At 39.5% G+C, this 13,206-nt stretch overlaps 1 protein-coding gene across 1 annotated transcript in view; it reads left to right on the top strand.

Annotated features, from left to right (window-relative positions):
* Nucleotides 1–13,206, top strand: part of Su(Tpl) (Suppressor of Triplolethal) — a 134,472-nt gene that overhangs the window by 25,166 nt on the left and 96,100 nt on the right. Inside the window, exon 4 of the mRNA XM_076531767.1 lies at nucleotides 10,629–10,676. Within this exon, the coding sequence (XP_076387882.1) occupies nucleotides 10,629–10,676 (48 nt within the window). The remainder of the gene's footprint in view (nucleotides 1–10,628; nucleotides 10,677–13,206) is intronic.

Here is a 13,206-nt window from a genome sequence, read left to right as displayed (position 1 = left end):
CAACGGGGATCCATTATTCTTGCGTTATACCTTCTGGAGGGTCGGTCGTGAAAGGAGGGAGGGAGGTAGACGAGGGATGGCTAGAAGGGAGTATAGGCGACGAGGGTGTCTCGTTTTTCCGAGTCGAGGATTTCGAATCACTCGGATGCCCTCGTCGACTCCGTTAAACCATAAGCTCGATGAAGGGTCTCCTATCGACACAAGGACACCGCGAGGATCGCTCGTGTTTCCGAAGGTCTACCTGCGTTACACGAATCTTCCGTGTGTGTTCCTGTTTACGTGCTACAACCAACACCTGCTTCGAGTGTATTGTCCCACCTTGGTCCTGACAATTCACGCGGTTGCCATTCCGTGAGATTCTTTACCGTCGTGTGTGGAGTGCCCTCTCTCCTATCAAGAAATCCCTCAACGTGGAAAATCTCGATATGCTTTAATCATAGATTTTTGTTTAGAATTCATGTTGCGAACTGTACGTTTTAATTGAATGGTGAAAAGGAACGAGATTACCGATCGACGAGTTTATTTGCCAAAGGAGATTCACGCGAATGCGAACAATTTAACGCACGAAAGCATTTGCATACGGTTTACTTCCATGACGAATGAATTCCACGGACAGAAGTCGCTAAACGGTTAATTAACGCGTTCGCTTGCATGCATATTTCCTGTGATCTCCTCGAAGGTCTCCGGAGACACGCTGATTTTACCATTATCGGTGCGCTGAATGGAACGAGGTGTATTATTTTTGCAAGCTGCTCATCGCGATGGTCAATGACCATCTAGATAACTTTTATTACATAACGTTACCATATAATCTAGATAATTTCTGGCTACTGATCGAGTTCGAAGTGTAACATCGCGTACCTACTTTTACTCGATTATTCTATTGAGATGGAGTTTCACGAAGGCAGTTATCAAAGGAGAAAACATAATTACCCTATTAGGCGGCTCAAGATCCACTCGTGGTACGATACGAAAGCAATTTCATTTATTTCGTAGCTGATTCGACAAAGAGGCATACCGGGGAAACGATAATAAAAATCCTTGCCGGGAGAGCAAACAGCTTGCTTGGAAACACGTTCGTTCGGCAACAAGTGGACAGACTGATAAACCGTAATATTAATTCGCAAGATAGCCGCAATCAGCGGCGAAGTAGCGAACAAACACGATCGAGAGCTGCGCTGCAGTTGCTCGAACAGATACGAACGTACGAAAAAATTATGCTCTCCGTTTAACCTTTCCCTCTTCGATTATCGTGGAATACAAATCAATAATAATAACAACAATCGCGATGTTCCTTGTTTCCTTTATTGCAAATTAAACTTAATAAACGATAACGAGACAAAGAGCGTGTCGTTTTTCTGGCGAATGGGAAGCGTCGAAACTCGTTGCATGGAAACTTGCCAAACACCGCATTATACGTATTAACAGTTTCATAAGGTAACCTAGGTAGGCCAATTGAGGCGGTCTGATTTGAAGGATTTACGATGTCGTAGTTATTTTTGCTAGCGTTTCAAAGGGTTTTACGGCAGCCGGCTTTTCTAGTAACACTGACCATTAAGTATCACAGAAAATTTCCAGAATTAACATAGTATTCAAAGTTGTAATCTTCTGACCAATCTTATTATTTTCCTCCGAGGAAGTGCACGGTTAAACGATCGTTTTCTCGAGTACCGTTCAAGTGAAACTTCTTTCTTTACTTTTTAACGGTCAAACAGGTAAAGTTTCAAATCACTGCTTAAGCAGCTGACGAACAATGTAGAAACAACATGACGGATTTCACCGAAGGTCGAGAACAATGAGCTTCGTTAAGATAGACATTATTTCCACTTTCAAGGTTCGTTTTCCTTTTTCTCGTTCTTCACTTTTGTCCGGCAATTTTGTCGAACGATAGACACAAATCTCGTTCAGTTGTTAAGGAGAGCAGGAAGCTTATAATTCCGTCTTTTACATAAAAATATAATTTGGCATAATTTGTACCTCCTATGTGAACTACAATAACATCATATGTCCACATAGATTCTGACTTTTAAAGATTTATCTGTATAATTATACATTGCAGTTATTGTTAAGAAACCTCGAAGAAATACAGGCTTGCAAGATTGCAACTCAGTTCTACGAAACAAAGTTGCAAAGCGATAAAGATTACAGGATACAATGTTTCAAGACGTAATTGCATTTAGCATTATCACTATTAAAGGCATTTCGTATTGTTCGGGCAAATTAAATATTCCTCGTCGCAATGCAAGAGGCGGGACAATCCTTTCGCCGTGCAATTGGTTCGACCTGGAAATCGATCGCAGCCGATTGATCGAACTGCTCGAGCGAATTTTTTCCGGAAAATCGAACGAGCCCGTTTGACATTTACCTGCATGCGTGGTCGCGTTAATTGAATTTTAAGGTTGCTTCACGGTTCATTGTAAGCGTGAGAGTGTTGCTCGACACGTGTTGCACTCGTTAATCTCTATTTTACACCAGAACGAACATGGGATTTTAGAAAATTTTTCAAGGATCGGTCTAAAATCTAGAATTCGTTAGAATCGTAATAAGATTTTCCGAGAAGCTCATAATTTCCCCAAAATCTCCCAAAAAATTTCTCAACTCTTTGCACCCCTCATCGATCGCTGGCTATCAAAATGTAAATACGGGAACAGAAACTTGTGATCGGTAAATTTCAATTTTTATCTATTCTATTTAACATTCAGATTCAGACGTGTTCGAAAGTGACGATAGGTAGACTAAACCCAGAAACAATTTATCGTGTTGAAGCAACGACCGCAGAACTGTGTGCTTATCGCGGCCACGCCTAATCGCTCTGATTACGGCACCGTCGGTGTCCTGGATCCTTTAAGTCCGCTTCGTATTGCCCCTAGCCGCCTTTTCAATGAACGCATCGCGACAATTCTTTCCTAGCCGGATAAAAATACCTCAACCTTTACCCGGCGATTCGCACGCCCGATAAGGATCTCGTTGCACATAAATTGTCGTTGCTTCCACGATACTCGGAACCTTAGGATTTCCCGATTACGCAGGCGAGTCACTTGCACTAATGCACTCTATCATTTAGCTCGTCAATACGAACTAGACTTAATTCTAGGTCATTAGCGACGAACTTCGCTTTTTATTTCGTCTCGGGATAACTGGGTTTTATGGCAAAGGTTGATGTCTTAAGTAGTTCAGAATACATATTATTATGCAGTTTTTTTATGGTATCATTGCCAAGTTGAATTCATATTTCTTTGGATGTGAAATCGTTCGCATTCTTGCGATAGATTGATCGATGATACATTGCGCAATTAACGGAAAGGTATTTCTTTTCATCAGATATCCGTAATTCAAAGTGGCCATTTCCGAGACTTGCTATAATTATCTTTTTCTTCCTGTTCACGATAAGCATTGATAATCATTTTCTGTTACGTCGTGAACATTTTAGCTCAACTTCGAAGGCACAGTAATTAACCATATCTACACTGATATCCACAGTCAAAGCGATGGTATCAAACAACCAAGTGGCTCGAAGTAGCCCTGCTAGTTACTCCATGGAACCAACTGTTCCCTCCTGCCCAACAGAGTAAACATTTATCGTAAACGACCCATTGCACTGTTTGCCCAGTAGAATTGGCCTCGCCGCTGATGGGGGCTGACCATACGAACAGATTTAGCGAATTGTTTACGAAACACCCAAGGCCATTTTCGATGCAAATGACGCTGCTCGACACCTGTCCGCTGAAATGTCGCAGACCCTCGATCGTAAAAGAGGAACGTTCCAACCACGTCGATGGCCATTCAACATCCACGCGAGTCGCACGCGATTCGAATAATTTCTTCGGGATCGAATGTTCCACGTCCATTTGCCTTTATACTGTTGGCAACGTCGCTATAGTTCGGCTACACTGAGCTAGCCAGACAGCTATATTCCATGCCTGTAACCTAACAATCATAAAATCCATGGCAGTAAAGTTTCTGTGTTTCTGCTAATCCGGCTGACAGGAAGGTTTGTATGGAACTAGTGATTTTCTGGGGAGCGGTAGGATTATTATCTGTAAATTACATGTATTTCTGATGCATAAAGTAATAGCTGATGTAGAGAGTTGGTTCAAAGAAGACTGCTTGAAAGTTAAATTTATTTGCGATCATGAAATGTGTAATGAAATTTGTATCATAAGATTGATGATCGATTTGAATTTTCCCGCCATCGGAGGACGCGTTCGGTTCAAATGAATATGGCGGAGCCTTTTGTGGAGTGAGTTTTCTGGGGAATGGTAGGATTATTATTTGTAAATTACATGTATTTATTATGATGCATAAAGTAATACCTGATGTAGAGAATTGGTTCAAAGACTACTTAAAAGTTAAATTTATTTACGAACGTGAAATGTGTAATAAAATTTGTATCATAAGATTGATTTGAATTTTCCCGCCATCGCATCGGAGGACGCGTTCGGTTCAAATGAATATGGCGGAGTCTTTTCATGTGGAGTCCAGCTCGAATCAATGCAGGAGCCCGACGAGGACGAAAGGGAAACGCGATCGAGAACGAAAAGGATGCGAAAATAAAAAGGAAGGGATGGTTTCTCTGGAAAAGTCAGTGAAGCACGCAAGTGTCGGCGCACGCTCGCTTCGGGTTCGATGACACCGAAACAAGCAAATAATTCGATCGCCGCGCCATTTCGAGCGGCTAATCTTCTCGAGATCCGGCGTTCTCTCGTACCCGGATCTATGGATCGGTCTATCACGATCTAGAATCCGCGAAGGCGTTTCAGTGGCGACGGGTGTGTAACACGTACACGCCCACACAGAGGAACGCGTGGAGACGCACGAGTTCGCGCGAGCACGCCAGTAATCGTGTGTTCGTGTGGAGCTGGAGAACACACGCGTCATAAGAAGGGAACCAGCCAGAACGGTCTGCGAGTTCGCCGGCCGAGAGAAAGTGAACCAGTTGGCGGCGTTGCCGAATTTCTCGACACGGCCTGTCTAGTAGCTACTCCATCTTGTTGCCTACCTGTTGCGAACCGGCAACCACGCTCCCCATTAATTGAACCGAACGGCGATTTTTGGCGAACCACTTTTTTTTATCAATGCGATCATCGGTGATCAACCGACCTACCACTGGACCGTTTAGTTCGAAAAAAAGTAGACAAAAAGATAGGCAAAGCTTATAATTTCAAAACTTTCCAATTTTTTACTACTTGAATCTTCGGATCCTGAAATCTCTACATTCCTGACCTTTCGAATATTCAAACTTCTGAACTTCCAGCGTTCCAGATTTCTGAATCTCAAATTTTTACAAACTGAACAATCTGAAGTTTCAGGTTTGTGTTTTTCGAATTTTAAAGTCTTGGTATTTCGTCGGTTTTCAGTTTGATTGATACATCGACGGGGGTACAAATGGTGGAGAGTAGTGGGTCGATGAAAGGCAAATGCGAGGGGAGAAGTTCGGGGCAAAGTTGATAGATGATGCGTCTTTGCCACGCACGATTCAATTTGCGTACAATAGGGTTCACGTAGGAGTCAGTTGGCCAGGGTACCCAGAATCGAAGAAACACCATTTTTCCTTGTTTCGTGGATGATTGGCTAATGAACTTTATAACGTACGATTTATTTCGTTTGGTACAAATATAGCACAAAATTTTCTACACATTCAATACAACAACTATTCTATTACTTTTTCTATTTGCTATTTTCCCGGTCAAGCATTAAATCTTACTACTATTTTATCATAGTATTTATTATTAATATTACTAAGCACCATACTTGTTACATTAATTGTTCTTAAATTGGTTTTTAAATTTCACCATTTTCCCGCCATATCACGACTCTCGTACCACGTGACTTAACCTTGCTCTCCATGTAACCTCAAAAATCGATTACACTCGAAACAGCTGACTAAGAGCATAACCTTTCTTTTGTATTATATTTAAGTGACAGAAGAATGCAATAAAAAGATTTCTGGCAGAAATTCCAGGAAGGAAAGTGCGAATTGATTTTGTTAACCTAAAGAATTCGAGGACTCGAGCGCCCATTTTGTTGCGATTACAAAATGGCGTTGTTTCGTTGCCTCCAATCGAGTGGATCGATTAGAATTTCGCGGACGTGTTACGAGCAAGTCTGGATACGATGCAAAATGCATGAACATAACTGCTTCGTGCTTATGCAACCGGACACATCGAACGCTGACGCGTCGACACCGCGCCAGGTTTCTTTTACGATTTCGCGTTCGTGAAACGGAGCCATCCATAAATTACTTCGCTTTCCCCTAGTTTGTTCTAACCTAACCCAGACCTAACCCAGACGCTACGATTCGCTGTCGGATACTGCTTTCGTTCCTCGAATTCCTAAAACCACTTTTAACGCTGATCATCGTTTGCCACATTCTGATATTTTAATTATTTACTTCTATTAATAATAAATTAAAACAAGTTCTTTACACTTGTAAATAATTTGCAAGGGGTGAAAATGATTTACAAAGTAATACATAAATAATTTAGTCTTGAAATGATAAAAGAAAAGATAAATTTATGAATAAAACATTCAAAGAATATTAATCGCAAAATTGTTTCAATTAGCAGTTTTTCCGACGAGGTTATGAAATAAAATTCATGAGTAGATCCGCGATTAAATTATGCTCGCGTTCCGTCGATGGCGAATAATTTATCAGTCGGTCAAGATCGAGCGAGTCTCTAAAAACGAAATTCAACAGGTGTTGAGATTGCTCGTTCCCATCCCGTTCAATCTACGGGCAAATTATTCGAACTGGTCTCGATCAACGTCTCCTTTCCGGTTCGTGCGATTGCTTTTCATTTCCTTGTCGACGAACATCGTGATCTGCCACCACAGTAAAGCTTTTTCATTTAATTTTAATCGCGTTTGTAGCTTTCGAATACGCAAAAGCGGTTTCTCGGTTGAATTGAAATTTTTTAATTTGTCATATTTTTTTTAGATTGCAAAACTAAATTTATTTTTAATTTGTTATATGTTCAAATCTGAAGGATGTTAAATATAAAAATTCCTAAATTTCTGCATCTGTAATTTTTCAAATATTTGAAGCTCAAGGACTTCAAACTCCAAATGTTCAAATTTCTACATTTTTAATTTTTCAGATATTCAAATCCCAAGGATTCCAAATTCCTACATTTCTAATTTTTCAAATATTCAAATCCCAAGGACCCCAAGTTGTCAAATTTCCAAATTTCTATATTTCTAAATTTTCAAGTTACCAAAATTTACAGATTCTCAAATTTTCACACCCCGAATTCCAAAATCAGAAAATTCTCAAGTTTCAAAAGTTAAAACTCCCCAAATTCCTACATCCCTAAATTTCCATCTCCCAACTCTCCAACCCCCAAATTTTCATCGACAGGAGAGAGAATGTAGCAACCGAAAGCAACTCGCGAATGATATAACAAATATTGCACATTTATTACGTTAATTAATTCCGTGCTCCAGCGCAAAAACATTCATTAGACATGCCTGAATGATCCGAATGCATTATTCGCCAATGATCGAATATGAAGGAGTGTGTCGAAACGCACTACGTCAGAGCCATAAAATCTTTCCGGTGGTTTGTTTCCGTGAACTTCCTCCGAACGTAAATTATACCCGAAAAAAAACTGCGTTATCGAGTCATCATCGGTGAAAGCATATGCGTGTTGGCTATTTAACACCTTTCAGACAATAACATTTCCTCCTTGCGTTGCAATGCATCGTCCGGGTAGATTGTTGCTAGAGAACGCTCGGTATTTTATCTAATCATTCCATCTTGCTCGTTTTATTTTTATAAATAAAACCGTGAATCAGGCCGAGAAAATTATTTATGCTAACTGATTTACATTTTATGTCAGATATGAAAGATTCTTTAGTAAATATTCAGAAAGTGATCGCTTACAAGATCGAGGATAATTGTACTGAATGATTTACACTTTATTGTGAATGTTTAAATTTTTTAGTAAACATTGAGAGGAAAGATCGCTTACGAGATCAAGAATAATCATAAAATTGTGTATCTGACCGAGATCAGTAATAATTGCATGTAATAATTGCCTTGCATTTTATGTCGAATGCAAAACATTCTTTGGTAAAAGTAAATATTCAAAGGAAAGTGAGAAGTTTTATTGCAAATGTTTGTAATTAAAAATTGAGAGGAAAGTGAACGATCGGTCACGATTGTCTCGGTTTCTACGTTCGCTCAGAGGTGAAGGGTTAATCGATGACGCGATCGATACTGTTTCAATCAATCTCGTTAAAGTACTTATTATACGAATCGTTTGCATTTATCGTAACGATTACGTGTTCTCTAAGTATAATAGTGTTTGTGCCGTTACATAATTCTACGTGATATCGTATTACATGAATTTCAATCTGTTTTCCACTAAACAACCGCGTTAATTAACCAGCGTTATCTGCGTTTAGCAAATCAGCAACAAACTGTATTATTAATGACTCTCTGTAAAACTAAACGCATTACAATATCTAAGTTGTTCCTCGTAAATCCACCGCCAACATTAAGCGGTAAATCGATGATAAACGAGGAGAATATCGGTGCTCGTATCAACAACGTTTTACATTCGTATAAACAATACGAATTCCGCATTGCGTTTGATCGAGCTAATCGATCTCGTGCACTTTCGATTTCTGTCCTTCGAAACTAATACCGAGTCGTCATTGAATATTACTAGCGACGGTCGTCTCAAAATTATGCGCATATGTTCAAGTTGTGTTTGCGTTTATGGCTTTGTCGCGATTTAACGAGATTCAAAAGCAGTGCAAGGAGTATGGGTCTTGGGGCAGATAGGAATCGTCAAATAATTTGGTAGGTTGTTTAGTAGGTAGACTTTAGTTAATGTTTCATGGAGATATTAGCAGAGTTGTGTGGTCAAATGCTGTGGTGTTTGATGAATCATCTCCACAATTTCCAGGTCTCAAGTTCTCAAATTTCTAAATTCACCCATCCCCTAATTCTGATGTATTCAAATTCTTAAACCTGTACTTCCCATATCCTCAAATTCCTACATTCCCAAGTTTCCAAGTTCTCCAGATTCCCACATCCCCAAATTCTCATTCTTCCAAATTCTACAATCCCCTAATTCTCAAAGTTCCAAATTCTGCAACCCCCTAATTCTCAAAGTTCCAAATTCCATAATCCCCTAATTCTCAAAGTTCCAAATTCTGCAACCCCCTAATTCTCAAACTTCCAAATTCCACAATCTTCTAATTCTCAAAGTTCCAAATTCTGCAACCCTCTACTTCTCAAAGTTCCAAATTCCACAACCCCCTAATTCTCAAACTTCCAAATTCCACAATCCCCTAATCCTCAAAGTTCCAAGCTCCAACATACCCAAATTCTACAATTCCCTAATTCTCAAACTTTCAAATTCCACAATCCCCTAATTCTCAAAGTTCCAAATTCTGCAACCTCCTAATTCTCAAACTTCCAAATTCCACAATCCCCTAATTCTCAAACTTCCAAATTCCACAATCCCCTAATTCTCAAAGTTCCAAATTCTGCAACCCCCTAATTCTCAAAGTTCCAAATTCTACAATCCCCTAATTCTCAAACTTCCAAATTCCACAATCCCCTAATTCTCAAACTTCCAAATTCCACAATCCCCTAATCCTCAAAGTTCCAAGCTCCAACATACCCAAATTCTACAATCCCCTAATTCTCAAACTCCCAACTTCCTAAACACCCAAATCCTTCACCTCCAAATTCCCACATCTCCCAAGTTCTCAAATTTCCAAATTCATCCATCCCCAAATTCTCAAACTTCCACTTCCCACATCCCCAAATTCCTACACCCTCCAAGTCACCCAAACTTCCAACTCCCTATCTCCCAACTTCCTAACTTCCCGAATGAAAAAACTTGCAAACCCATAATCTCCATGGATTGTCCTAGCACACATCTTGCACATTCAACAAGCTTTCCAATCTATGATTCCATCTACGTGTGGATAGACAATCGAACATCCTCGATTCTGATCCGCAAACGCACTCAAACTTTCCCTTTTGAAACTTGTGTGCACGCAAAATGTGCACACGCCATTAATGTAACACGGCAGATATATTACGTTACAAGATCGTAGCAGTTCGGTTTCATAGCCTCAGAATCGTAGAAAGCGTCTAACTCGTAATCGAACTTTTACAGCTTTTCATTTTTGCAACCTAAATGATATATAATGCAACAAGGATATATAATACGTGATATTTCAAATCGAAAGATGAAACTTGAAGAATTTATGGTCTCTGTTATTGCAGCTGTCTGGCATAGTTTTCACTGCAGTCGTCGCATTAAATAAAACACGGTCGAATCGATTTAAACATTGTCATATTTTTTGATGGATTTAGAAAAAGCAATGTTTAGAAACACTCGGGGAATTCGTGGTTTAGGTTGTTGATTCTGAAAGGGTCAGAATAACTGGTTTCTGGTTTTATGTTAGAAAATTACCCCTGTCGAAATGTCTGGTGTATTCAGATAAAGAGTGCTTGGGTTTATTTATTTAAAAGTAACACCGGTAGTGTTAATAAGATATTAAAGTATAATTACAATGTAGAGATATAATTACAGTACCATATATGTAGAATGCACAATATGTTATAACATATAATTAACATGAAATTACTTTTTCTGTTACAGAACAAGACCAGCCAGAACCCTACTATACAGTTCCTAGGAAATGAAGGGGTAAGTCACTTTCCATTATTTGCATACTCGCGCGACACGTAGGTGCTTTCGACTCGATCGATTGTGTGATCGATCTCGAGTGCGTCAAACGATACAATTACGATTACGTGGAGACTAACGGTGTATTAATTACCGGTGTCATTAAATTAGGAATCGGTGTATTTGTTGGCAACGCTTAGAACCTAGATAGAAGTTATTTATAATATATTTAACGAGGTTATCATAGTAATTTATGGCATAGTTTATCGTTCACGGTGTCGTAAATTTAGACGATAAGCTGCGGATGAATATCGTGAAAAGTTGAAGACTTTGATGCTTCGTAGAAACGATGGTTTAAAAAAAGCTACGTTCGTGTAATCACGGTGACGAGAGCGCGAATACAGGATCGTGCCAGCTGAGCAACACATGAGCTTCTTGCTTTTCCATGAATTTCCGTTTAACGACTCTGACGCTGGCTACTTGCGAACACGCGTTTTTCTCGGAACCTCTGTCGTTTAATTCGCGAATTAACAGTGTCAACGTGATATATGTACTTACGTATTGTACCTTGAAACCGTCAGCCATTAACCTGTTAATACATGCAGGAATACATAAGCAAGACCGTACATTGATTTCCAGAATTTTACATTTCTTCGTGTGTCTGCCAGACTTTATATTATTTTACATACCTGCCAGACTTTATATTATTTTACATATTTGTCAGACTTTATATTATTTTACATATCTGTCAGACTTTATATTACTTTACATATCTGTTAAAGGAAATATCACAAAGTGGGTATAATTTGATGGTACGGAAATGTGAAGTACTTGTGTATCAATGTGGAATTGAATGTTAAAAGTATCGAATACACTCATGAGTGTATTATGGTTATCTAGCGATCAGTAATAATATTAGCATCGATAACATTATCGCAATGGCTGTTTTCAGAAAATGTTAAGATGTGGATTAATAATAAGTGCTACTTGCGATAGCTTTATCGAACTGAATACTTCAAAGGTTCTGAAGATCTATATTATAACTAGCAATCGAATATCTTGCAGAAGAATTTTCACTCGCATTTTAATTTCATCAAATTAATATACCACATATGTTATTCTGAGATATTTCCATGTCAGATTTGACAGATCAAAATCAGATACAGTACCTCAGAACCTCGGATTCATGCCATTGATCTCTCCACTCGTTCAAGCTTTCAATATATAATTACGCGTCATTAACGATAACAATTCCGTCCAAAATTTCCCATCTCTTACAGCAATTACGCGATCATATCATGCCACCGGTGATCCACACATCATGTTTCTCCTTCTCGTTGCAATCAGATTGTCAAGATATTAGTCGAATAAATTTATGCAGGTAGCAACTTTCCCTCGTAAAATTTAATCGAATACGAAGTCACGAAGGACCACGAAGGGAAGGATGCATCAAAGGCTCGGTGAAATGTCCCTTCAGGTTGTAAAGGGGGAAAAAAGCGAGAGTGAGAGGCAGAAACGTTATCGATGCACGATCGCCCGGGTACAGTCGGGAACAAATCTTCCCTAGGGATTTTTTGACACTTCGTTTCGGGCTGAGTTGAGAGTGGGAATCTTCAGATTTGGGGGTTAAGGATATCCAAAGCTGGGGATTTGACGATTTGGGTGTTGGGATTTGGGAATCTTAGGGATTTGGGGATCTCAGGGATTTGGGGATCTCGGGATTTGGGGATCTTAGGGATTTGAAGATTTCAGGAATTTGGGGATCTCAGGATTTTGGGGTCCAAGGGATTTGGGGATCTCGGGATTTCGGACTTTCAGGGATTTGGGGATCTCGAGATTTTGGCGTCCAAGGGATTTGGGGATCTCAGGGATTTGGGGATCTCAGGGATTTGGGGATCTCGGGATTTTTTGGGGTCCAAGTATATTTGAAATTAGGGATTTGGGGATCTCGAGATTTTGGGGTCCAAGGGATTTGGGGATCTTGGGATTTGGGGATCTTGGGATTTGGGGATCTTGGGATTTGGGGATCTTGGGATTTGGGGATCTTGGGATTTGGGGATCTTGGGATTTGGAGATCTTGGGATTTGGGGATCTTGGGATTTGGGGATCTTAGGATTTGGGGATCTCGGGATTTTGAGGTCTAAGTATATTTAAAATTTGGTACTTGGAATTTGGAGATCTTAGAGTTCGGAGGTTCAGATATATTCAAATATAGGGATTTGGTGATCTGAGAGTATCTGATCTAGAGATTTGGAGGACTAGAATTGTTGGCGACATTGGGATATGTATCTAATAGCATGTGGATGTCCTAATCCAAGAGTCTGAGGTTTCCAAATTTAAGGATCTAGGATCTGATGATCTCTGAACATGGAAAACCTTGAAAATACAAAACCAAGGATAGATTGCAAATATGCAAATTCAAGGATTTGAGAATTTAGAGATGTTCCAAGTTAACCCTAAACCTACCAAACTGGTCAAATGACCTTTCCACAAGTTTCTTATTATAAGCTACACATTTTATTAAAGTGCACATCTTGATTTTCATCAAGAT

Source organism: Megachile rotundata, chromosome 5 (genome assembly GCF_050947335.1).
Source record: "Megachile rotundata isolate GNS110a chromosome 5, iyMegRotu1, whole genome shotgun sequence".
Taxonomy (NCBI): domain Eukaryota; kingdom Metazoa; phylum Arthropoda; class Insecta; order Hymenoptera; family Megachilidae; genus Megachile; species Megachile rotundata.
This window is presented reverse-complemented; position numbering and strand designations above follow the sequence as displayed.